The 27,353-nt window shown below is 43.1% G+C and overlaps 1 protein-coding gene across 5 annotated transcripts in view; it reads right to left on the minus strand.

The window, feature by feature from the left end:
* The window catches only part of LOC126353794 (uncharacterized), a 908,618-nt gene that overhangs the window by 183,521 nt on the left and 697,744 nt on the right, over window positions 1-27,353 (minus strand). For all 5 annotated transcript variants that reach the window (XM_050002888.1, XM_050002887.1, XM_050002886.1 and 2 more), the window contains exon 6: window positions 4,799-4,949. In XM_050002888.1, the coding sequence (XP_049858845.1) occupies window positions 4,799-4,949 (151 nt within the window). The remainder of the gene's footprint in view (window positions 1-4,798; window positions 4,950-27,353) is intronic.

The raw sequence follows: 27,353 nt of genomic DNA on the forward strand, positions 1-27,353 counted from the left end.
TTCACTCACCAGATTTGAGTGGTTTCATCTGTACACTTTTTTTTGCGTTTTCGGTTATTCATGAACCATGACTAGGATTGTCTAAAAAGGAGACAAATAACGTGTCTTTTTCCTAGGAAAGATGAATAAAAATTATATTTCTAAAACTGAAATATTTTCAAAATTCATGTATCATTTACTGGAACACGGATTTTTTTTAATTTCCGCCATTAATATAGATTTTTAGCTGGCTTCAAAAGGTTAATATTTCGCGATTGTCGGAAAGACTGACTAAACATATAGAAAAGTGGAAACAGCCATAAGTGACATTAAAAGCAAGGGCGTTAACATTAAGAGTGCGAAGGGAATTCCACTGCTGAGTGCAGAGGAGAGAGCAGTGTAAACAATGCACTGAAGGCCAGTATGAGGGAGAAGAATTAACAGGAGTCGATATGGAAAAGACAAGGGATCCAAAATCATAATTTAAAAGAGAACTGGAAGACTTAATATCCAATCAGGCAGATGGGATGGAGAGGATTCTATCAGACTTCGTAAAATCACTGGGAGGAGTGGCAACAAAACGACTGCATGACCTTTCAAGTCCGACAATTATCGCATACCCAGTTTAACAGCTCATGCCTCTAAGTTCAAAATGTTCAAATGTGTGTGAAATCTTACGAGACTTAACTGCGAAGGTCATCAGTCCCTAAGCTTACACACTACGTAACTTAATTTATCCTAAGGACAAACACACACACCCATGCCCGAGGGAGAACTCGATCCTCCGCCAGGACCAGCCGCACAGTCCATGACTGCAACTCCCCGGACCGCTCGGCTAATCCCGCGCGGCTGCCTCTAAGTTGCTGACAAGAGTAATACACAGAAGAACGGAAAAGAAAACTGACGATCTGTTGGATGACGATCAGTTTGGCTCATGAAAAGGCAAAGGGACCAAGAGGCAGCTCTGACGTCACGGTTGATAATGGAAGGAAGACTGAACAAAAATCAAGACACGTTCATAGGGTTTGTCGACCTGGAATAAGCGTTCGACAATGTCGTATGATGCATGATGTTCGACATTCTGAGAAAAATAGGGGTAAGCTTTAGGTAGAGACAGGTGATGAACAAAACCTACGAGAGCCAAGACGAAATAATACAGCCGGGCGCGGTGGTCTCGCGGTTCTAGGCGCTCAGCCCGGAACCGCAGGACTGCTACGGTCGCAGGTTCGAATCCTGCCTCGGGCATAGACGTGTGTGATGTCCTTAGGTTAGTTAGGTTTAAGTAGTTCTAAGTTCTAGCGGACTGATGACCACAGATGTTAAGTCCCATAGTGCTCAGAGCCATTTGAGCCTTTTTTTTTTTTTTTTTTTTTTTTTTTTTTTTTTTTTTTTTTTTGGAATAATACAGATGGAAGATTAAGAAAGAAGTCCTCGGGTTAAAAAGGATGTGAGACATGGATATATTCTTTCCCTCCTACTGTTCAATCAGTACATCGAAGAAGGAATGATGGAAAAAAGAAAGGGTCAAGATTGGAATAATAATTCAAGATGAAAGGATATTAATGATAAGGTTCCCTGATGACATTGCTATCCTGAGAAAAGTGAAGAAGAATTAAAAGATCTGCTGAACCAGTTTAACGAGTACGGCATTTGGATTGAGAGTAAATGAAAGAAAGACGAAAGTAATGAGAAGTAGCAGAAATGAGAACAGCGAGAAACTTAACATTAGGATTGATGGTCAAGAATTAAGGAATTTTGTTGCTACCTAGGCAGTGAAATAACCCATGACGGACGGAGCAAGGACATCAAAAGCAGAGTAGCACTTGCAAAAAGGGCATTAGACTACTATTGTCAAACATAGGTCTTAATTTAAAGAACAAATTTCTGTGAATGTACGTTTGGAGCACAGCGTTATATGGCGCTGGAACACGGACTGTAGGAAAATCGGAACAGAAGACAATCGAAGCACTTCACATGTGGTGCTACAGACGGATGTTGAAAAATTTGGTGGGCCAATAAAGTAAGGAATGAGGAGGCTCTGCGCAGAATAGGAGAGGAAAGGAATATGTGGAAAACGCAGACAGAGAGAAGAGAAAGTATGCTAGAAGATCTGTTACGACAGTAGCTTCCATGGTACTTGAGAGAGCTGTAGAGTGTAAAAATTGTAGACGAAGACTGAGACTGGAAAACATCCAGCAAGTAACTGAGGAGGTAGGTTGCAAGTGCTACTCTGAGATGAAGAGGTCATACAGGAGAGGATTTCGTGTGGGGGACCGCATAAAACCCGTCAGAGGACTGTTGACTCAAAAAAAGAATGGTAATACATTAGCAATTAATGTTCAAGTAAATGAACAATTACTTTTTATTTGAATTTATTGAAGCTCTCTGTTTTCCCGCTTGACTGCAAATATGACCCATAGTTCTATTTCGGTAAATGCGTTCGTGACGTGAACAAGAAAGCGTTTGAGATACAATGGTTTTACTTGTTTGCTGACTTATCCACACGATTTTTAAGCCTATACTGTCACTTGTTGGAAGTATTTTTTGCGAGAAATATTTGTCGTGATTCGGTAACAGTCTCTGAATTTCTGTAAATAATATAGTTTCATTGTATGAACCACTCTTGCAGTGTCTGTATATCCCGTCATACGATTTCTTCCATTCCCAGGCCACAGATTTTTTCGACATACTGGTCCAGTATCCCCCTTGCAGGGAAGCACGCATAGCCACCCGCGCCGCCCCCGACAATCAGCCCACGCGTAGATTCGTTCCTTTCTTTTGTCAGTCCACTCGACTGAATCGAGTTATCGAGTAGTTGCACTTTCCTATGTAACACGCGCGTCCGCGTCATCGTATTTTATACCTTTCAGTCTGGCACACAGACTGCTAACACAACCTATGAGAAAAGTCGCGTCCATTCTAGTGATCTCGATACGTTATTCTGTCTGCCATATGTTCGAGAAAAGTCGCGAATATTCTACGGTTTTGTGGTTAAAAACAGACTAATGGGAGAGATTCCTCAACAAAAGCAGACGAGTGCAAACGCCCTTAACGACAGTGATTCTGTTATGCAAGCGTTGTCTGAATGTCCTAGATCTGACTGTCCTGCTTTGCACACGCTGTACAAAATATTTGCTTGTCTACCTGCACCTACTGCTACAATAGAAAGAAGTTTTTCGAAATTGCGGCGTACAAAGACATGGCTGAGTTCGACAGTGAAAGAGGATCGACTCAACGGCTTCGCTCTGTTGAACACTCACCCTGACATTCACTGTCCTATTGACGATGTAATTAACCGATTTGCCAGGAAGAATAGGAGCATGGAATTCACCATTTAAGAAAGAGAATCACAATTGTACCTTTTTATGTCGTAAGATGGCATTGTCTTGTATATGTGTATAATCAGTTTAAATAAAACTTTATTAAACTTTGCATGTGACTTGATTTTTATAATGGTAAAAGTAAAGGTAGCTCAAGATATGTTTACCGCCCCGTACTTGAGGTTTTTATGTATCAGCCACTGCACAAAGTTCGCTATTAAGAAAATGCCTGTTGACAAACATAGACGAAAAATTTAAATAAAAGCCATAATAGCAATCAATGAAAATCAAATGTCGGAGTGGCATTAACAGCAACGAAAGGCGATAACAGAGTGTAGTCAACAATAATGATTTAACAATGGAAAAACCATTGTACTTTTTCGCTCTGTACTAGATGTATCGGACTGCGTCGAAAGATTTCGTTCGATTTCTTCCTCAGACCAGTTTCACTCAAAATAAATGGGTGAATACCAATCCTGCGGACGCGTAAAACTACAACCGACTTAATCTACTGTTTTCATTTGGTTGCTCCGCCTTCCTGGATTCTCCCAAAAGAATAAATAGTGCAATTGATACGTAAAGCTACAACCGCCTGAACCACTTGTTTGCATTCAGTTATTTCTGTCACTAGTTCTCAATAAGAACAGGTAATGATGTAGTCCGAAGCAGGGAATTACAATTTCTCCCAGCACTAGATTCAGACTGAGGTCTCCTGCTTGCTAAACAAATGCGCTATCCGTTACACCACACTGACACCGTAGCTACCATTCCCGGACGGAATAGAACGTCTCCCTCGCCGATTCAAATTCCAACTCACGCTTCTGCCCATAGCTGTTCCTCTTCTAAACTCGCATCAGTATTGCCGAGGCTGTTCAGTATTAGATAGCACCTTAGCAATGACCGAAATAGTGTTAATAATGCGTCTATCTCAGGTACAGGTGACATCATATACCATTGATGTTGTTGAGACATGTTGAGTCTTTGATCTGCGATAATGATGTAGGCCGAAACAGTGAATTAAAATTTGTATCAGGACCAACATTCGAACTGAGGTCTCTTGTTTACTAGGCGGATGCACTAGCCATTACACCACACTGTCACACCTGTACGGACTACCCTACTACATTTCCCTCCCTGATACAATTTCCAGCTCATGCCTCAGCCCACTGCAGATGCGAGTTAAGAAGGAGAATAACAATCGTCTAACACGTGAGTTGGAATTTGTATCAGGGAGGGAGATGTACTGCGGTAGTCCGTACAGGTGTAGTACGTTTAAAGCCAGTTTGGCATAACGGCTAGCACGTCTGCCTAGTCAGCAGGAGACATACGTTCAAATCTCAGTGCTCGCGCAAAATTTTAATACATTGCTTCGGCCTACACCTTTACCGTGGGTATGTCTCAGGAACATCAACCGTATGTGATTAATATTACACAGGTAGATAAATTAGAATGTAATTGCACCGTCACTACATGACGTGAAAACTCAGAGAGTGACTCACTTGAGAGAGAATCCTTGCACCGTTTGGGCGTCCGCAGGGTCCACCTCCCAGGCGACGTCTACGGCTGTGTGATCGACGACGGCCACGTGCACGCGGTGAGGCAGCGGCAGCTCCAATCTCCTTCGGCACGACCATAGGCTGCCCACCAGCTCTGCAATCACAAGGGGTAAGGGTAGGAGTAACTACCCTCAGCACCACTCCATTCCTCACACAAGTTGGCCCGCAGTGGCACGCTCTAGGCAAGCGTCTGAAGCCGATAAAAAATATAAATTACTTCTACACAAGCAGACAGGTGTTACTTCAGGTGTAAACGTCTAACCCTGTAAGAGATTGGTCGATTGCCGTTTCGATATCAAATTCGTCAGATCTTGTAGCAGATATTAGTCTATCGCTGAAAAAATTACGTCAATGCTTAGCTGATCTCCATAATCCACCAAAATCTATGGTGCTAAGTCAAAGATAACCACTTAAAGGTTAACATTATCGAATGGTATAAGAGAAAAGATCTAAGAAAAATACACAGTGATGCTTCATCTTCCACTTAAGATAAGAAACTTAGGTACACATTGCTAAGCAAAAACATTATCACCACTGCCCGCCGCCTGATTGAATGCCTTGTGGTGGCGTTGCGGAGATGTGAAGCTGTAAGGAATATATATACACGTGGGTGACAAAAGTCATCGGTAGCGATATCTACATATACATATGGCGGTAATATGCGCTGCACAATTATAAAAGGGTAATGCACCGGCGGAGCTGTCATTTGTACTCAGGTGATTCATGTGAAAAGACTTTCGATTTCATTATGGGCACACGATGAGGATTAACGGACTTTGAACGCAAAATGATAGTTGGAGGTAGACACGTGAGACATTTCATTGCGGAAATCGTTAGGGGTTTCAATATTCCGAAATCCACTGTGTCAAGTGTGTGCCGACAACACCGAATTTTGTTTTGTTCAAAGTCATGGGATACCTCCTAATATCGAGTCTGACATCCTTTTGCCAGGTATAGCGCAGGAACTCGGCGTGGCGTGGACTCAAGAAGTCATTGGAAGTCTCCTGGAGCAATACTGAGAAATGTTGACTCTACAGCCGTCCATAATTGCGAAAATATTGCCGGTGCAAGATCTAGATTATGTCCCATAATGTTCGATGGGATTCATGTCGGGCGATATGTTTGACCAAATCATTCACTCGAATTGTTCAAAATGTTCTTGAAGCAAAGCGCGAACACCCGGTGCCATGACGTTTTGTCATCCATAAAAATTCCATCGTTGTTTGGGAACATGAAGTCCATGAATGGCTGCCACAGACAATACAGTGGCCGACAGGCTTAACGGCCGAGAGCAGCTGAGAATGCGTGGAGTTGTCAGCGCCAACGGAAAAGCAAAAAAAAAATGGCTCTGAGCACCATGGGACTTAACTGCTGAGGTCATCAGTCACCTAGAACTTAGAACTATTTAAAACTAAGGACATCACACACATCCATGCCCGAGGCAGGATTCTAACCTGCGACCGTAGCGGTCGTGCGGTTCCAGACTGTAGCGCCTAGAACCGCTCGGCCACTCTGGCCGGCCAACAGACAAGCAACACTGCGTGAAATAACGGCAGAGGTCAATGTAGGACATACGACGGACGTATCCGTTTGGACGGACGACCGACACGAGTGCCTTTGCTAACAGCACGACATCGCCTGCAGCGCCTCTCATGGGCTCGTGACCATATCGGTTGTAACCTAGAGGACTGGAAAACCGTGGCCTGGTCAGATGAGTCCCGATTTCAGTTGATAAGAGATAATGGTAGGGTTCGAGTGTGGCGCAGACCCCATGAAGCCATGGACCCAAGTTGTCAACAAGGCGCTAAGCAAACTGGTGTTGGCTCCATAGTGGTGTGGACTGTGTTTGCATGGAATGGACCGAGTCCTCTGGTTAAATTCAATCGTTCATTGACTGGATATGGTTATTTTCGACTACCTGTAAGCCATTTGCAGCCATTCATGGACTTCATGTTCCCAAACAAGGATGGAACTTTTATGGATGACAATGAGTCATGGCACTGGGGCCAAATTGTTCGCGTTTTGTTTTAGGAACTTTCTGAACAATTCGAGCGAATGATTTGGTCACCCAGATCGCCCGACATGAATCCCATCTAACATTATGGGACATAATCGAGAGGTCAGGTCGTGCACAATACCTTGCGCCGGCAGCATTTTCGCAATTATGGACGGCTGTAGAGTATGTCTCTGTATTTCTCCAGGAGACTTCGAATAACATGTTGAGTCCATGCCACTCCGAGTTGCTCCGCTATGCCTGGCAAAAGCATGTCCTGCTCGATATTAGGAGGTATCCCATGACTTTGGAGAAAACGATCCCGTACTGGTGTTGCCATACGAGGACGACCACTGTGACATCTATTGTTCTTATTTCCCATCTCTCTGCACTTTCTCCACACCTTAGATACTCCACTTTGAGTGACACGTAACCGATCGAGAACATCTTGCTGTGTATGACCTGCTGAAAGTAAAAACACATTCGTGACCCCGTCAAAGCTTTGTACGCCTCTACGCGGCATGTTACTGCAGTGCTGGACACAAACTGAATGAAGCTGTTGTGGACACTTTACTGCTGGCGGTGTGCCGCTGCGGCAGCGGTATGTTTACATGACTGGGAAACGGCCTCAAAGCATGCCATTAGTAAACACCATACAGTATTTGGGCTTTAACTGGATAATGTATCAAGTGCCTAGGTCAGTGAGACCTCTAGTACCGTAGACTACATTTTACGATAGTGTAATTCGTTCTGGATGCTTGGTTCAAAAAAATGGTTCAAATGGCTCTGAGCACTATGGGACTCAACTGCTGTGGTCATTAGTCCCCTAGAACTTAGAACTACTTAAACCTAACTAACCTAATGACATCACACACATCCATGCCCGAGGCAGGATTCGAAACTGCGACCGTAGCAGTCGCACGGTTCCGGACTGCGCGCCTAGAACCGCGAGAACACCACGGCCGGCGATGCTTGGTCAAATTCAATATTTTATAATCACAGATTTTGAAAGAATATCTGCACTATCGAATGAGAGAAGTATTCTTACTTTTTAAAAGATCTGATGTCTTTCAGTAATGCTACAGTTCCATCGTTCTCTGTATGTGGGGTAAGGAGATCCAACCAAAATACTTGGGTAACAACACACTTCCGAAGAAAAATGTGAGGCAACTTGCAATAAATAAGCAAAATAAAATCTGATTGCCTTAAGGTGTGGTGTGTTATTGAACTACAGATTTCCAGGTAACACCTGTGGTCTACTCAATGTGTTGTAACTTTTTTTTTATTGTAACAGGAAGTACCACTGCGTATTTCAGAGACTTGGAGATTTTACTCAGATACATTTTAGATGCAAAGAAGACGCCTACTATTCATTCAACGTTTCCATAAATTTTGGGGCTCAGGTAAGAACCAGTATCCTTTCTGCCCAGTAATCTTTAAAGAATCGAAACGCCAAGAATAAAACACTTTTATTATCAAGTACTACATAAGTATAGAATGAGTAATATGTGCTACATTTGAAGAAAAGCTAATTTTTCAATTGTATGGACCACTCTGTGTGGTACGTGTGTGGTGATCCCGTAGGTGGTTCGGAAACGATGTGGACAATTTAACAACAAAAGTTTCTTCTGGATGCCCCTCGGACAGGCGGCAGACGGCGGCTGCCGTTGTAACGCCGAGTCCCTCCTTGGTCCTCAGCGTCGACGGCAGCAGACACGGACAGCAGGAAGGTATGGCTGTGGCGCCAAGTCCCGTGAAGGACCCACTGTGCTGGTCTCAGTCCAGAGGTAAAGCCAGTCATCTAGTGCTCTGGCGGTGCTTCAGCTTTGTGGTGCAGCTGCTCAGCGTTGATTAAGTCTCCGAAACCAAGTCACGTCCAGTCCTCAAATTCGACCTAATTTATACTCCGTTGCTGCCCATTTGTTTCTCTAAAATCTGGTATCTCGTCACGTCGCCCATAACAAAGAGACTCGGTCGCGTGTGGTGGCAACGACCCGTTGACTGAATCGTTTTTTGCTGCACAGGCCAGTTTTCTCTGAGCTCAACCACCTTCGCTTTGCAACTCACTTTCGCATCTGTTATCGTGCCCTATATGTCGAAATTGCGTGGGTAACCGTCAGGGCAATACTCTGTGGCGGCCTCCGTGCTACTTTCAATCACTTACACTAAATATTTAATACTTTTACCTAAAATACTGGGTAGTGCCACTACACTGCCTTCCTCCTTGGAGAAGACCTGGCGCCTCAGGTCACACTCTGGCCCATTACTCCAGTTTGATCAAATATGTCGGTCTGTCATCTCTTGCGCAGGCAATTTTTTCTACCAGAACTTGTATTATTGTTCTACCGGGTTTCCTCTCGCTAAGTCGCCTCAGACACATATAAACAAATACTAGGCATAACAAAGTCATAATGAGCATGGTGCTATGGATTGCTACACTGTTAGTTGACGTCTCCTATGCTGGTACTGCACTACATACTGAAGCATTTGTTCCGCAGTTACCCTTCCTTTTCGGGGATTCTGTCATTCGGCTTGAGTGGTCCAGACCTGCCTCCCAAGTATCGTAGAGGAAGGTAAGATTCTGATTAGATAAGATCTCTAGTGGTTCGTCTGTCCAGTGCAGCTGCGGCTGTATCTCATTAAATAGATTAACTCTTGTCACACATAGTTCCGTAAATTAGTAGCCTTCAAACGCATTATAACGTTTTCGGGGAGAAACGATCTTGTAATCTATATGAAAGAACAGTCTATATCGCGACTGAGGTCATCTGGCTGTTGTACACGTCGTCAACATCAGCTGAAGGTGCTGTCTGAAGCTGGCCTAAGCATATTCCGAAATCGGTCACTTTAATAAAGTGCCATCGCGATCTAGACTGTTTTTTCACCGATTTTATATTAATTAGTAGTCTGCTGCCTCGAATCACCAAACTTTTTGTCCCTGTGAGTTTCCTTTGCTTATAACAACTAGCGACCGGCTCGGCGTCATTGTACACTGAATAGACCCAGTGGAGCCCCGCTCTCCGAAAATAAGGTTTTGGCTCAATCACCTCCAACGGGCAACGATGTTCTCCAGTGTTTCCCTTACATAGTTGCAGAATGCATGTGTCCCTACTCATTATAATGTAACACGTACACCCCAACGAAAATGAAGGTCCTGTTGCTTTTGGCAATCTTTGCAACAATGACCACCCCATTCTGACATTTCTGGAGCTCACTCATACTCATCACCACGTGTCGATACTCGTTTTCTACTAGTAGTAAAACCCCTTCTTCCTTTATTTGCATACATTTCCCAACTGCTGTCAGCTCATTGAATAATGGTGCACTGTACAACACCTAAATACTGAGTGTTTCCCAGCTACTGGTATTTTCGCCGGTACGTACAATAACGAACTATCTGCTACTACACCCAGTGCTACACTAAGGTAGTAAAATAGTAAGTTCTGGCTACTTAGTTCCACCATTAGTTGTACTTCCGATGGCAACTCTCCTTGTACCTTCCTCAACCCCTTCAGAAACAGGAGTTAAATGATCATGTAGCGCCTGATAGACTGCCTGCTGCAAATATGTTAACTCGACACTTGGTTCCCAGATGCTAGTGACTGCAATAATCTTGTCAAGGTTAACCTTGCATCCTATACCTGCATAAATGCTTGCACTGCCTCCAAATCTCGGTTCACGGTACTACCCAAGGTCCTGCTATAAACCACAACTTCCTTAGTCAGCCTCAATGTTGCATGGAGTGCCACTCTACAGTCATCTTATTCGCTTCTGCTAACCCTCTTGCGGCTTCTGCCATTTCACTCAATTTGGTCGCGCCGCTTGCGTCTGCTGTCCCAAAGACTGTCTTCAATATCCTACACCCAGCAAATATATATCCCTTCTTTACTCTCCTAAGCTCGTGTGGAACTATTTCAGACACCTCTTTCATCTCCTCCTTTAATCGTGCATATGCCGGGAACAAGTTCCTGCATTCATGTGAGACCGCACTCTCCATTCCACTACTAATCGCCAATTCTTGCACCCTTGAAACCACTTCTTCCAGACTCCCGATTTCATTTCGTAACTCTCACACATTAACTCATAAACCTGGAAAGCATTTATGGCTAGAAAATACCATGTCTGTCTGTCTGAGAAACAACAATCCACCACCCTGGCGGTGCACTTGTAGTCCCATTATTCCTCCCCCAGGCGAAGAGGTACAGCACTGCCAAAACTAGCACTCTTCCTCCCCTTCCCTTGGCAACCTGAGGACTGTCTTTCATATCACCTCCCCTGCCTCAAGAAGCATGCTATCTCTGGTCACCTTATTGTTCTACTGATACGACTACCACCAATACATAGGACTGTCCCTACTACCACAACATTACGTCCTACAGTACACATACCAATAAACTGCACAAAACCAATACACATAACTACTCTCATGACCTTAATGTTTAACGAGTCTGAGGTATCTGGACTTCTCTCTCCCGATGCTCATCGTTTCGCTTTTTCTTCTTAATATTTTTTCCTAGGCTTTGATGGCAGTTCTCATGGAATCGCCCCTGGCGCACCGTGTAATAATCACAGATGTCCCACGTACACAATCGTCGCCCTTGTTGGTAGCTGCAGCTTCACATTCACCAGTGAAATACATTCGACAACTTGGTACAGGCCCTGGTACCATGTTAAAAACTTCTTCGTCTTTCCCTTTGGCGTATATGAAACCTATATCACCCATTGGCCCACCTTGCTCTGCAGTAACGGACCCATACGCCTCACTGCATCTTCCTGTTTCTCCAAATCCCTTGCTCTTTGTCCCCTGTTACAAACCTCTTTTACTTTTCTTACAAAATCCCGAACTGCTTCCCCCATTCTGCCACTCTTCTGGTCAATCATGTCGAAAGGTGATGGAATCTTTGTACCATACACTACCTGGAATAGTGATAATACAGTGTTAGCATGTACCACAAAAGCCGTTTGAATGATTAAAATCCGTGTAGTAACTAAGTACTTTATCAATTTTTTCTATGAGCTCTCTTTTTCCTATTAGCTTCCGGATGTAGTGACTTCTTTACTCTCAGCAACTGACAATTCCTTCATCAGCTCTGACATGAAGTTCGTCCCCTGGTACATTATCATCTGTGGCAGTCCGAACTTCAATATCCGCATTTTAACTAATGCATACGCGATTGTAATTGCCTGTTGGCCTGACATTGGCTCCACCTCAACCTAATGAGAAAAATGATCTATTATGTTCAGCACCAAACTATTACCTGCTGGTGTTCGACTGAATGGTCCTAACACGTCCACCCCAATAAAACTGAAAGGTTCTGTTGTTTTTTGGCAACCTTGGGAACAATACTTGCTTCCAACTCAAATTGGCCCTTTGTGCACCATCCATACAATTCTTGAATTATCGATCCATATCATCCTTCCTTCCTTTCCACCAATACTTCTCCAGCAGCTTCTATTCATTGCACTGCAACCACCATAGCCTGACAACATTTCGTCATGCATCTCATACAACACTTGCAATTTTAACTTGGCTGGTATCAACATTCGTGGCGATAATTTTATCTCTCTCTACAATAATCTGTCATGCATACCAAATTGCTCCTGTCTCTTATACTGCCTACATTCCTCGTCGGTGTTCTGTTGGCTCGCCATTCTGCAAAATAGTGATCCAGAGTTTGCATTACGCCTATCTTTCTTCTTAGCCCATCAGCATTTCCATCATTTCTTCCCGGCTTGTGGATTACTTCGCACTCAAATTCTCGTTAATCTAGTAGATGGGTCCTTCAGGACAAGTAACCACTTTAAAGCAGCATGGTCCATTATCACCTTAAACTTACTCCCATATGAATAACATTGCAAGTACGTTATTCCATATACCAGACAAAGCTCTCTCCGTTGTACATTCATTTATTTCTGCGGCGTTCAATTGTCACCGTGCAATGGCAACAAGATGTTGTTGACCATCGACTCCCTAGCTCAAAATGTAGCCAAGGGCGTAGGTTCATGCATCACATGACAATATAAATTCTTTCTGAAAGTCTGGAAACACCAAAACTGGACTGAATATCAACACCATCTATAACTCGTCAAATTAACCCTGATATTCCTCAGACCACTCAACTGTAGCCCCTGTCTTCAACAATTGCATAAGCGGTTTTGCAGTATCTGCACATCCATTCGGGAACCTGTTATAATAATTTGCGAGACAGAGGAAATATTGTAATTCAGCAGTAGTTTGTGTCACTGGAAAATCTTTCACTACTTGCACCAATCTCAGATCAGTTATTACATAATCCATAATTATGTCATCGGCCAAATAGTTAACTTACTCTAGTTCAAAGCGACATTTCTCAACGTTGAGTATGAGACGTGTGTTGCCCATTATCTGCTGAATACTTCTTTTAGACGTTGTCTATGTTCCTGCGTAACCTTGAATGGACGATTACGTCATCAACATCTACTAAGTTGGATTCAATCCTCTCAGCACTCTTTCCAGCAGCCGATGGAACGTCGCCGGCGCATTTTTCAATCCAAAATGCGTCCACCTATGTTTTTAGTGTCCCCATTTCCTGAAAAAGCTGTTTTTCGTTTTGTCATCAGGAACTAGTTCTAGCTTATGGTATCCGCTCTTTAAGTCAAATGTCGAGAAATACTTGCTTCCGCCTTGGTTATCTGTGGTCACCGTGATATTCGGAATAAGGTATGCATCTCTTGTAGTCTTGCTATTTAAACAGCGATAATCACAAGAAAACCGATACTTATATGAACCTTCCATGTACTTCGTAGGTACGATTAAAATTCCTTCCTCCCTTGCACTATTACTTCCTCCTATTATTCCTTCAGCTAACTGTTGATCTATGAACTCAATTAAAAATGGTTTCAACGAGCGAGGTATTCTATGTGGTCTTCAGTATATCGGTGCTTCATTTCCTGTTGAAATCCTGTGTTGTGTTACTGGCGTGGCAGGCAATGGCCCTCTTGGAAGAAACAGACCTCAAATTCTGGCAACAGAATCTCCAACTTTACTCTTTCTGCTCTTTTCAAATGCTTCACACGAAATGGGATACCAACAGCGTTCTTGCCCCGTTATAGTTTACACTTCCTGTGTGGCAAGCTTCCTCATCCAGAATCTCTAGTTTATTGAATAACGTCCCTTCAACAGTTTCACGTATTCGGAGCCAAAATTATCCACATTGATGGGTACCAGGTTACCTCTGTTCCTTTCCTGTTCGCGTATAATAGTATGTTTCACCTAACAACACCACTCTCCGTAACACACTTGCTGCTAAATTCGGTTCCACACTCATCCACAGAGATTTTACGGTGCCTTTAGACATGCAGTCTTGCGAATGATATCCTAATGCTATTGCTCATGGTTTAACTGAACCGTCTTGTATACTAGTAACTCCTCATGCCAGATTAACATTGGGTCAATTCTTGCATGATGATGCAGAAAAGCTAACCCTAGGATTATTCGGTACCCCTCGGTTACATCAGACACCATTTCCACATGCTACCTAAACTTGATTGTTCCGACTGAAAAATTCACCACTGCTGATATCAATGGGAGTATATCATTTTCTACACCACATGCAAACCATATCATGGTGGGTTCCACTGCCTACTACCGATTAATTCTCTCGAGGATACTGACGTATACGCTCCTGTATCCAATAATACTTCATGCTCTCTTCTATCCACAACACCCATATTAACACATTCCGCCTCTGAATTCGTTTTTACTGATCTTATAGCAATAAGTTCAGTCAGAACGAATGCAGAGGCAGAATTTTCCATAATGGTTGTTATGGGTGGAAAAGAGTATGAAGTATTGTTGGAGCATATGTGTCAATACTCTAGAGAGAATTAGTGGGAGGCAGCGGAACTCCTATCGGCAACCCTGGGGCTCCCTCTTAACTTCAACGGACCCTTCCTATACCTATCATTATCTACATAACTTTGCCGTTGACCAAAACCTCCTCTACTGCAATTTCCACGAAATTGCTGGCGACCATGTTACTCCAGTTGTGCTCTGGGTTCCGTAATTTGTAACATCGTGTTTGTAAATGTCACGTTATAACACTTAATATTCGATACTACTACCTGTTTCTATTCTCTTACCGCTGTCGATCTACCGATTTCTTCGTATCCCAAAGCTAACCTAACCCCTTCACAAATATCCTTAGGCGCCCCCGTGCACACTCTTCTGGACATTTCCGGTGTCATTCCCCTTAACGTTAATTTCCCTAATTATATCTGCAGAGCCTGTTACTGTCTCATTATGTATCCTAACTGTTCTGTGTCGTTGTTCCAACCCCTGTCTCAACTGGTCAAAAGTTTCTACATATCTCAATGCTTCTGTGCATCTTACAAATAATTTTGCTTCTATTGACAAACGTAACTTTGTGATCTGCAGTTATTATGTATCTGACCAACCACCTATGTCAGTTGATGACTTAAGATCCTCTATAAATGCCAACACACCCTCAGACTGTCTAAAAAAGAACAGAGAAACAAGATTCGCCATAGTCGGATCCACTTCTAGCGTTAGCAACCTCAACACTCCTACCTCTTGACTCTTTCCTGTCATTTCATTAAACATAACCACATTATCCGCCCTCAACTGAGCCACGTGATCCACTAATGACTGCAACTCTTTTTCACTGGTGACACCTTTTGTCACTGATTTTGCTTCTTTGTCCATTATCCACGATAAAAATTACACTACAATACGCAAAGAACAGCTACTCCTGAAGTGTTCTACCAAGTTACTTGTTCTCTCTAACGATGAGCTACCTCGCCACTCTGTATTGCAGCCACGTGGGGTAACCGTGCATTCTAGGGGCCTTGCCACGGTTCGTGCCGCTCCCCCCGTCGGATGTTCGAGTCCTCCCTAGGACGTGGGTGTGTGTTTTGTCCTTGGCATAAGTTAGATTAAGTAGTGTGTAAGCCTAGGGGCCGATGACCTCAGCAGTTTGGTCCCATAGAACTTACCTAAAATCTACAAAGTTTCTATATTGCTTATCAGTGTGCCCAAAACGGTTACAAGAAAGCAGTTCCGTTTCTGATTCAACGTAAGGCGCAGATTGCCCGAGTAAATTACACTGAGTGCAAAGTACAGGTACTAATCATTCAACATTTGTGGTAAATTACTATGGGACTAGACTGCTGAAGTCGTCGGTCCCTGGCTTACACAATACTTAATCTAACTTAACACAACTTACCCTACGGACAACACACACACTCATAAATATCTTCAACATTTCGCGGCCCTGTCAGCAACTGTATAAATACTAATTTTAATTTTATTAATCAACAGCCTCAGTTGCACCGCGTACCTAGAATTCACCTAGGTTTCTTCAGAATAACAGTAACTACCGTTTGTCCAAAGAGGACATCGTCAAGCTAAAACTACAAATCCACAAATTATCGTCAGACTGTAAAACTTATCTGAAACTGCCTCGGCCCCACCAGTGCTGTACTGGAACTGACCGTAGCGTCATGAGGCCCGCCTAGGAGGACACAATACCTTGCACCTGAGCATAAAATGTGTGATAGTTACTTGTTTTGGACAAGACGCGAACTTAACGCCTGATCTTCAATTTACTAGTAAAGTGAAATAAAACATATAGCTGACGAAAAGGGCGTATATGTTATCCTGTGCAGAACGTACTTAGATCGACTGTCTTAACATTTATGAAGTATTCATTGGTCATGATATAAGGAAGGCATCATGTGCTTACAAGGTAAGGCCTATCTAGAAAAAGTTTTGTGCTTGAAAAAATGACTCTGAGCACTATGGGACTTAACTTATGAGGTCATCAGTCCCCTAGAACTACTTAAACCTAACTAACCTAAGGACATCGCACACGTCCATGCTCGAGGCACGATTCGAACCTGCGATCGTAGCGGTCGCGCGATTCCAGACTGTAGCGCCTAGATACGCTCGGCCACTCGGGCCGGCTTTTGTGCTTAAGCACGAAGTTTAATCACCTAAAAAGAACTTAGCAGTGGGAAGGATAATACAAAGGCAACATCGTCATTATTATGACTAGGTCTAGAAATTTTTAAGACGTAATTGTTAAGCATTTGCTTAGGTATAGTTACAATGCATGAACATCCCATTGTCTTAACACACAAATGGTTATGATTGAACTTATGAACAAGTCTATATCTAATCAGTAACATCCGGCAATACGGGCCATATAAAATAGATTATCATTATTCAAGATTAGTATATGTGACCTGAAATGGTCTAGAATCAAGTCAGAAACTAATGCACGTGCCTGATTGACCTTCTTGGCGAAATAATCTTACGAGTTGCAGAAAACACTATAGTAGGGGATAATGTGGCGGCAATGGGGTACTCAATTTGCCTTCATGGAGGTGATCCACACACATATTGTAAAAACTGCGTGTGGACCACTGCCATCATAATTCTGGCCTGGTGACGACTGCCATTGAACTTAGGGAATGACAGCGGAATTATTTTTAAAGCTGAAGTGTGACTTGGCGAACATCGCTCCGCTCAACACACTTAAAATAGACCGACATAGGTCAATATGTACTTAAAAAACTAGTCTAAATTATTGGAGGATGACGGGTAATGGTTAAAGTATAGTGCAATTTGGCGAGCAACGCTCCAAGGACACCCTTAAACGTCATTGAGTAAGATCAATTCAAACTTATCCTGCTAGTCTGAACCAAAACTTCGTATCCAGGAGACTGTAGTGAGGTGACGTTACCATAACGTGATACTTACATTGATATGACTGTCATTAGGTAAATTCATGGTAAACGGTGCAACTGAGGCTGTTGATTATTAATATTGAAATTAACACAGACTCATGCCCTAGGGAAGACTCCACCCTCCGACGAGAAGATACGTTCGAACCATGGCTCGGCGCCGCAGATCATGCGGCTACACCGCGCGGCTCTGTTCAACATTAACATTAGTCCTAAATTGCGACAGATCCTCAGATTTTTCTGGTTTCATAAATGCAAAATTCGTAAACTCACACCCTCTAAACTTCGATCCCATGAGTACCACCACACAAGAATAAAATAATTTCACTCATCCCAATGACGACACAGCAGGCTGTGGCTCGAACGATACGCTGCGGGGGTAGTACAACCTCCACTACTGATTGATGCAACTTCGGCTCTCTTCACACCACTGTGTATGGACCACTCTGTATTGGTACCTCTGAAGGGACTCGTGCGTGTGTGATGATGCCGTAGGTGGCAGAGATAAAGTGAAACGATGTGGACAAGTTAACAATAAAACTTTCTTATAGCTTGAATTCTACATGAGGCAGGCACACATCTCTTTGTGAGGCTTGGGCGGTGCAGCTGACATTGGCAGTTGGGATGGTAACTGGCAATACTGCATCATGACCCCGGCCCAACGGCGAAGGCAAGGCCATGGCCAGTTGCGACAGAGGTCAGGCGGCGATGCCACTGCTCTTCATTCTGTGGTGGCAGTGGAAGCTGTGTTCGGGCCTCGACCGACAACCCTCAGACAGACGGTAGCTGGCGCTGTGACGCTGAGACCCTCCCACCGACGACCCCCAACCCCCCTCGTCCTTGGCCACAGCATCGGCGGCGGCAGGTACAGATAGAAGGCCAGCGGGGCTTGGCACCAAGTCCTGTGAAGGACCCAGTAAAGCAGCAGACTCGAACCAGAGACTGCTGCTGGCACTGCCCAGTCGCCTCACAGTCCAGCATTGCTCAAGCATCATGGTGTCGCTACGCAGCGATGATCAAGTCCCCGAATCGAATGCCTTCCTGTCCTCAAATTCAGTCTCATTTATACCCCGTTACTGCACATTTGTTTCTCTAAAACCTGGTGTCTAGTCTCGTCCCCCAAAACAAAGAGACTTGCTCGAGTGTACTGTCAACGACCTGCTTACTACATCGTTCTTTGCTGCGCGGGCAATTTACTGCAGCGCCTAGCTATCCTGGCTTCATAACTTACTTGCCCATCTGTTACTATGCCCTACATGTCGACATTGCGTAGCTGACGCCCAGCGATGTTACCACATTACTCGCGGCGGCAGTCCCAATGCTATTTTCAGTAATTTCCAATTAAAATTGACACTTTTACCTAAAATACTGGGTAGTACCACTACGAGGCATTTCAAGATTTATGATGTCGTATCCCCTGAACTACGTGACGTACAAAGGCGAACTTTTGATGGTGCGTTCAGTGGTATACGTGAATACTGTCAATGAAATGTGTTGCGAGTAGATTTAGTAGTACAGAAGGAACAAATTAAAACTTCGTACCTTATGCCGAAGTTTCACTCCAGGAACAGTGAAAATGAAGTAAGTGTGTGAGGGGGAGGGGGGGGATGAGAGGGGGAGTTTATACGAGGTTTGAAATTAAAGAGATTTGAAATTATTTGTAAAGTTTGTTGGAAATCACTGAGTACTCTCGTTCTCAAATATTGAATGATCTGGGCACCGTGAGTTATGCTGCGCCATGACAATAAACAGTCTATAACATTAGTACTTGACCTACTGTGTCAAACCTTTAACGTAAGATTATATATGTTATTGAGTAGATTATGAGAGCATATTAAATTTTTCAGTTCGGTCGATAATTATGTGAAATACCAAAACATAAACGTTGTTGCCTCTGGAAGCCTTTGGATAAGCACCTAGCAACTGGGATTTGGCGCCAGGGTAAACATTTAAGCCGTTTAATAATAAGAATGCTTAGGAATGATGATAATATAATTAAGATATCCAAGCCTATATTAGGTGATCATTCTCACAGCTCTCTCCGCGGCTCGTGGTCTTGGGGTAGCGTTCTCGCTGCTCACACGGGGTCCCGAATTCGATTCCCGGGGGGTCAGGGATTTTTCCTACTTCGAGATGACTGAGGGTTGTTGTGTCGTCTTCATCATCATCATCATCATCATCATAATTCATCCCCATTACGGTCGGAGGAAGGCAATGGCAAACCAGCTCCGCTAGGACCTTGCCTAGTAGGGCGGTGTGGGTCTCCCGCATCGTCCCCTACGATCCTCGGAGTATGGGACCTCATCATCATCATTCCCACACACTTCCACGTCACGTCCCGGACTGCCACCTCTGTACACACTAGTTTCGGTTTCGACTTACGCATCTTTTGTGGTGAAGTCAGTTGTGAATTGTACTCAGAGGGTACATTTCATTCGTTCTGTAGAGGGCCGTGCCTGTGGCCTCTAAGATTGCCAGAATAGTGTTCAGCCAAGTGAGGTGGTGAGGATCGAACGCGCAGACGTGCTACTAAGACATACACTTATTAATGGATACACAGTTGTCTTCTTCCATTCCTGTCCACGCCGTGCGAGCAGAAAGGCGCTAGTACGCATGTATCCACTGACGCCTGTAAATCTCGCACTCTCGGCCTCTGCGGTAAGTCACAGAACGTTACTGACCTGACGCACCGCGGATTGTGCCCGCGTGTCTCTGTGGCCAGCAGCGTCGTTAGCAGGTTATCAGGACGCTCTTATCACTGTCGTAGATGGCGCCCCAAAACGGCACCCAACTGTACTGACCATAGACGTGAGAAATTACGTCGTGCCCCTCAGCAACAGAATGGCTAGCAACATCAGCGTCTGGTCGTAGATGTAGGTCGAAGAGTGGCAGCTACTGCCCTTCTCCAGGTTGATGGTAGTTTGGCAGCTCACCAGGTACCATCAGCTGGGCTCTCTAGTGCCAGGTGACCCAGGTATTCTCATCAGTGAAGGTGAAGGTGTGGCGGCAACAGGAGACGGCATCCAAATCCTCCACCCCAGCGAGGATGTTGCATCGAAGTCATCTAGGCAGACCACGGAAGGAGCATCACTGGTTAAAAGCAAACTGAAGAATGGTCTTTGGGAGTCAGAGTTGCAGCACTGTTCGGTCTATGTCAATGACATTATCAGTGGCAACAAAGACAGAATGTACCCTACCTTTCTGGACCAGTCAACGCTCCGCTTCACATTTTGCCACAATGTCACAACTCTTAGCTTCAGACTTCCAGTTTAGTTATTTCTGCTGCGTCTCTGTGTTCAAAGCCGCTCTTGTGTATGACTTATGCGTTATTATTTCATTGTGCATGGTCGACAGAATATCGTTGCGCTCCATTCTCTGTTGCACTAGCATCTTGATTCTCCGGCTTGGGTGGTGTGTGGCGTGAATTCGGTGATGTACGCATGCTACATGGGATATCAGCTGTTCTGTGCTGGCATTCCAATCTCCGTACTGGCGTGACTTGGCCTCGTCTCTGGTGCTGTTGCCGGCCAGAGTAAAACTTCAACAAATTTTCACGTTCGTCCAAAATATCGTTGTGAGGCACAACAGTTCGGACAGTTTTTGAACATTTGAAACTGAGAACGATGGAACCGAAACAATGCTGGAAGGAGGCAGATCTGTTACAGAGTATGAATACTTCGAATTATCGTAAAAGTTTAGGCGTGCAGATATTCTTGCAAAAGCTCTTATTGACAAAAAAGTTAATCGTGTCTCAGTGTCCTGGACGAATATTACCGTCGTATTAACTTAAATCTCCATCCATTACCATATGGGAAACTTTCCACTGAGGTTATCTTGTGGTTACCAATTTAGGACGATCATACCATGTGGTAAGAAAACACTCATGACAGCTTTGTTACATTGGTGGCAGAAATTTTGGGCCTGTGGTAAAACCGATCGTTCGGATACTTCTGTGCATGGCAGTACTACACCGCTTGTCCGTTTAGTGACCATCAGAATCTAGCAGAAATTCTCAAAAAACTGCCGTGGAATATGGTATAACAAATGTTTTGTGCCTGAAGGAGAAGCTTCCCCACAATTTGCAAAACAAATCAAGGATGCTACATTGAACATACATCTCCCAATGTGTCCACTACGAGAAAAACACATTCTGACTTAGACGTAGAGTGGTCTTTCCTGCAGCATCTGTGCATGTAATGAGAAGAGGGAAAATGATTCTTCTAGATTGTGTATCTTCCATCACATTTAGCAAAGTGACTTTACCGTCCGTTTTATATGGAATATGTACTCACTCTATTCAACTGAGTTAACAATTCGATAATTGCTGCGTTTTTAAGTTCCTTTTTTCTGTTGCATACACCAAAAAACTCTAAAGAGTTTTTTGGTGTATGCAATATAGAATGAGTGGGGAATGCATGAATTCTAACTTTGCTATCGAAAACTGATTCAACATAAGATTCTGGTCGGAAGGACATATTTTACTTGATTCTCTTGACATTAAAACTTTAAATATAAATAGGTACTTCAAAAATTACGTATTTCGTAAGATAAGAAAATAATTACGCACATGTTCCTACTCACATGTATTGGAAACGAAGAAAACAATCAGGTCATAGTGAAATTTTAGGTTCAAAGAGAGATGCATCCCGGATCAATTATTCGCGATTCTGAAAATAACTTACATCAGTCATTGAGTTTCGGTGTTCAGAATGTATGACTAATGTTGAAGTATATTTAGTGAACCAAAATAAGGAATGATGTTTGTTTACTACTGTGCAAATAAACAGATGAATCCAAGGCACTTTCATGTAATTACTGTGATTTTAAATATTTCACAACATTGCATACATTCAGAATTTGGCAACATCAACATTCAATTATGACTTTTGTATTTCAGTGCCGACAGTTTATCTTCTCACGTGTTCTGAATATGTGTAAGAAAGAACATGCATATTTATTTAGGAAAAGAAATGATGGAAAATATTCCAAAACAAATGTAGTATCATGTTCTGCACTTTAAAATACTGTTGATAATAATCCTGTTGGATCTTCAGTCGACTCACAGAACTGCTTTCACCTGGACGTCATCGTACAGCGTGACAACGTTGCTTGCTAAGAGTTGCCGCCGATATTTACCAAGCATCGTTTCCTCCTGAAGCCCGCTGAAATATCGGCTGAAGATGATTGTACGGTCAGGCTGAAGAGCGAAAAGACTACTCTGAGCAATTTCACGAAGTCATATAAAAGACTCTTACTTTTGTATGAAGTACTCCTGAGACATGCCACACTACCATCGAGTCTAAATTACTGCCCAAATAATAAACTATAAAAGGAAACCTAACATACGAATAACAAATATTAATTTAACTCCAACCCATACTTGTGAAGCACATAGCCATGTTTAGGATTCGGACACTATGCCCATCATTGCAAGTAAGCCAATATCATTGCTCGGTGTGCTACGTGGGTTGAGAGATGGAGACTGAATTTGTGTGGTACACTTCTTTGTTTTATTTCCTCCTGAAGTCGGGCTGCACTTCTAGGCCAAGAGGTATTTTCTAAACACATTGTCGACTTTGACCAACGACATCACAGCTGTAATTGCACTCTTTTAAGCGCTGTTGTCATATTTTCGTTGGTTTCGAGCATGGAGGTATAATAACCGTGCTTCTAAGAGTTGTCGTACTTTTAATCTGTGCTTCGTATGAGAAACAAAAGACTGCCTCTTCCATTTAGGAGGAAATTACAATTTTTAATCGATTTATCAGTCTTCCTCCTCGAGGTCTTCCCTTGAACTGTATTAGCTAAAAGGTGTTTCTGATTCTGGCCACGATTTATTTATGATAACTAAATTTTTTAGTTCTTACTGTATGTATTCATGCCTACTACCATTACAGTATTTGTTTTTACGATGTTATCCGTTTCTTCTTTAATCAGAATACTTTTGTTTTATTGATATGTGATTGATACAATGGTAATTGGAACTATTTTCTTTCCCCGATGAAATAAATACTCTGAATGTAAAACGTATGTGACATTCAGGTTTCAAAATATTCTCAATGATATGGCGTTACAGTCATCTTCTTTACGGCATTTTCTGCTTGTTCAGTACGTCACTGGTAAAAGCCGACGGCTACTATCGCTATTTCCTCTTCATTCTCATTGGTATTGGCATCGTTCCTTTACCTCATGTATTGGTACGGATTTCTGGCTTTCTTTATTCAGCTTTTTAATTGAACTGTATAACACAGGTCAGGTAATATTTCCGATACCATGTTTCCGATACCATGTTCTCTGCCACGATCTTTTATTGCCTGTATTGCTGTCGGTTTCTTCCGCACTGGTATACGGCTTTTCAATAGGTCAAGCTGGTTTTTGGATTCCCGTCGTAGTAGTTTCAAGATAATTTTGTGCTTTTCTCCGTCTCTGAAACTTTGTGTCGTGTTTCCATGGTTGTTTCGTTTTGCCTATTATAGTAACGGCTATTAAAAAAAAGACTCCATATTTATTGAAGAAAAGATGCTAGAAACTTGGGATGCACTGAAAAATACTAACAAAATCGTAAAGTTGTAGCTATGCTATTAAAAACGCTCTTTGTGTGCACCACCAGCAGCACAACCAACATCTGGACGATAGCTAAATTCGTTATTAACATTACACAATGTATATGCCTGCACCCAAAAAACATTCGTCGAAGGTATCATCAGTTGGAAGAGACAGGATGCTTGTGCAAAGGTAAGAGTACATGTCGACCTCACGCTTCTGATGACGTGGTGGAAAGAATTCGGCAAATGTTTGCGCAGAATCCACGAAAGTCTACTCGCCGCGCAAGAAATCGCAATGCCTCTTACGTCTGTGTGACGAGTGTTAAGGCGTCGTTTGGTCTGCAAACCATACAGAGTACAATTAATACAAGCTTTTAGGGTTGGTGATAAAAGGAAGCGGATTGACTTTAGCAGTGCTCTGCTAGAGGACATGGAAGACAATAGATTTTTACCACTGTTAATTTTCAGTGATGAAGCAACATTTCAAACTGGTGGTAAAGCATATGGGGGCTCCATAACCCTCTAGACAGTATTCATCACGAAATAAACTTACCCAGAGTGATCGTTTTTTGTGATATATCTCATGAAAAAGTGTACAGTCTCTTATTTTTCTAGGAAAACACAGTGACTTGAATGAGCTGTCTTCAAATGCTGCAGAATTGGCTTTTTCCACAACTTCTGGAGGACTCCGAAGACTACATTTTCGAGCAGCATGCAGCTTCACCACATCGGTACAACATCGTACGTCATTTTTTCAGTAACACACTGCCTCAATGCTGGATAGGGCGCCGAAGACCTGGAGACGCTACCCCGCTTTCTAGGCGTCCGAGATCGCCAGATATGAGCCAACGCGATTTTTTCTTGCACGGGTGTGTGAAGGAAGGCGTGTTCATTTCACCTTTACCTGGTGACATGCAGGAAGTGGAGAAGAGAATAGCCGGCCGTTGTGACCGAGCGGTTCTAGGCGCTTCAGTCTGGAACCGCGCGACCGCTACGGTCGCAGGTTCGAATCCTGCCTCGGGTATGGCTGTGTGTCATGTCCTTAGGTTAGTTAGGTTTAAGTAGTTCTAAGTTGTAGGGGGCTGATGACCTCCCATAGTGCTCAGAGCCATTTGAACCATTTTTGAAGAAGAGAATAACATCTTCCATTACTTCTGTAAAATCAGGTACATAATGTAAAGTTTATGACGAATTTAGCTATCGTCTAGGTGCTGTTCGTGCTGCTGCTGGTGGACACTGTGACGTCCGCTCTCCCCCTTTTGTTGTCGCTGTTGATGTTGGGCCGCCACTGCTACAGCTCGGTCGGTGGAATGGAGAGGCGTCGCGCAGTTATGGTTGTCCCCGTCGGATAACGTGGAACACCACCTGAAAATCTCCAAGAAAAATTGTTCCTCGCGTAATGTATGAAAACCCGTTTGCGAGTCCGAACAGTCTTCTCAGCGATGCGAACTGCTAATTTTAATTTTCTGTTATGGTTTTATGATGATTTGCTATACCCGGTTACTTAGTTATTGCAGAATTGAGTGAATCATTCATCACCGGCGTCGTTTCACACCACTGAAGCCAGGAAAAATTCATTTGCGGTTCAGTATGAGTAGTTGTTACGTTGCTAGGCAGAATTCTTCACTACGGCACGACGCAAATCCAGAGATGATCTATAATGCTATCTTGCTTTCATGCGTCGTGATATTATTTCGGCAAAACAATCCTGTCAATGCTCAATGTTCATCGAGTCACTCTTTCAATTAAAATGAAAACAGTTAATTAATTTTGATCGTCAACTATCACACAGTTCAATTAATGATGGAGCCAACACGTGAGATTTCCATTACTGGCGATCAATTCTATTGTTCCTTCTTAGAAATTAGTTTATAATCATCACACCACACGCACACCGATGGATCATATCAATTACGATTTTTTTCAGTTCGGTGATCGTGACAATTACGACAACTTTTACAATCAGCGTATTTGTATTATCTTCGTGTGGTTGTATTAATATTTCCAACTCCAGGCTAATCAGGTATTACAGTCTTCAATACTACGTCCATTCTTCGTTGTAACTGTTTACTTTGATGAAGGTTGAGACCAGCAATATTTGAAGTTCATTAACTCGTCGTACACTATCAGATTATCACTTCAGTTCAAGTTGTCAAACCAGAATAACTGAGAACAAAGTCCGCACATCTCTATCACACAATATTACTTTTTTATTTTTTTTTAAAAGTATGAGGGTCGGTCAAAGAGTAATGCCTCCCATTTTTTTTCTACTTAAAAAAATTAAGTTAAGTGAAAAATTTGAATTTGGCGCCATTCCTCAAACCTTCTTCTGCAATCCACTGCAGTAGTAACTTTCTGTGTCAACAGGTGGCAGCACAGCAGAAGTTTGTAAGATGGCCGACATCGATGTTCGTTTGAGACAGCGTTGTGTGATTGAATTCTTGAATGCAGAAGGTGAAACGCCCATACGCATTCATGAAAGACTGAAGAAGGTGTATGGTGTTGTGACAGTGGATGTCAGCACTGTTAGACGATGGGTTCGTCGTTGTAAGGAAGCTGAAGGGCAAACACCGTTGACTGACGAAAAGCGGAGCGGCAGGCCGGTGAGTGCAGTGACTCCACACAACATTCAGCAAGTTGATGACATCATTCGTGGTGACCGTCGGGTGACTGCAGATGAAGTGTGTCGCATTATTTCTCTTAGTAAAGGCAGTGTGATCACGATTATTAAACAATTGGGGTACTCAAAAGTTTGTGCACGGTGGGTTCCAAGAATGTTAACCGATCAGAATAAAGAGGCAAGGAAAACAATAGCCTCCCAACACTTGCAGCGCTTCCGTTTGGAGGGAGATGAGTTTTTGAAAAAAATTGTGACCGGGGACGAAAGATGGGTGCATTTTTTTGAACCTGAATCAAAGAGGCAGTCAATGGAGTGGCGTCACACAAGCTCGCCGAGGAAGAAAAAATTCAAAACTGTGCGATCGGCAGGGAAAGTTATGGCAACAGTTTTCTGGGATACAGAGGGTGTGATTCTGGTTGATTTTTTGGAGCAGGGATGCACAATAAATTCTGTTCAATACGTCACAACCCTCAAAAAACTTAAAGCACGTCTTCAGCGAGTTCGCCCAACAAAATCAATGGCAGATGTTGTTCTTTTGCATGACAATGCAAGACCACACACCAGTCGTCACACCTCTGACGAGATTGTCAAAAT

Source organism: Schistocerca gregaria, chromosome 3, assembly GCF_023897955.1.
Source record: "Schistocerca gregaria isolate iqSchGreg1 chromosome 3, iqSchGreg1.2, whole genome shotgun sequence".
Lineage (NCBI taxonomy): Eukaryota > Metazoa > Arthropoda > Insecta > Orthoptera > Acrididae > Schistocerca > Schistocerca gregaria.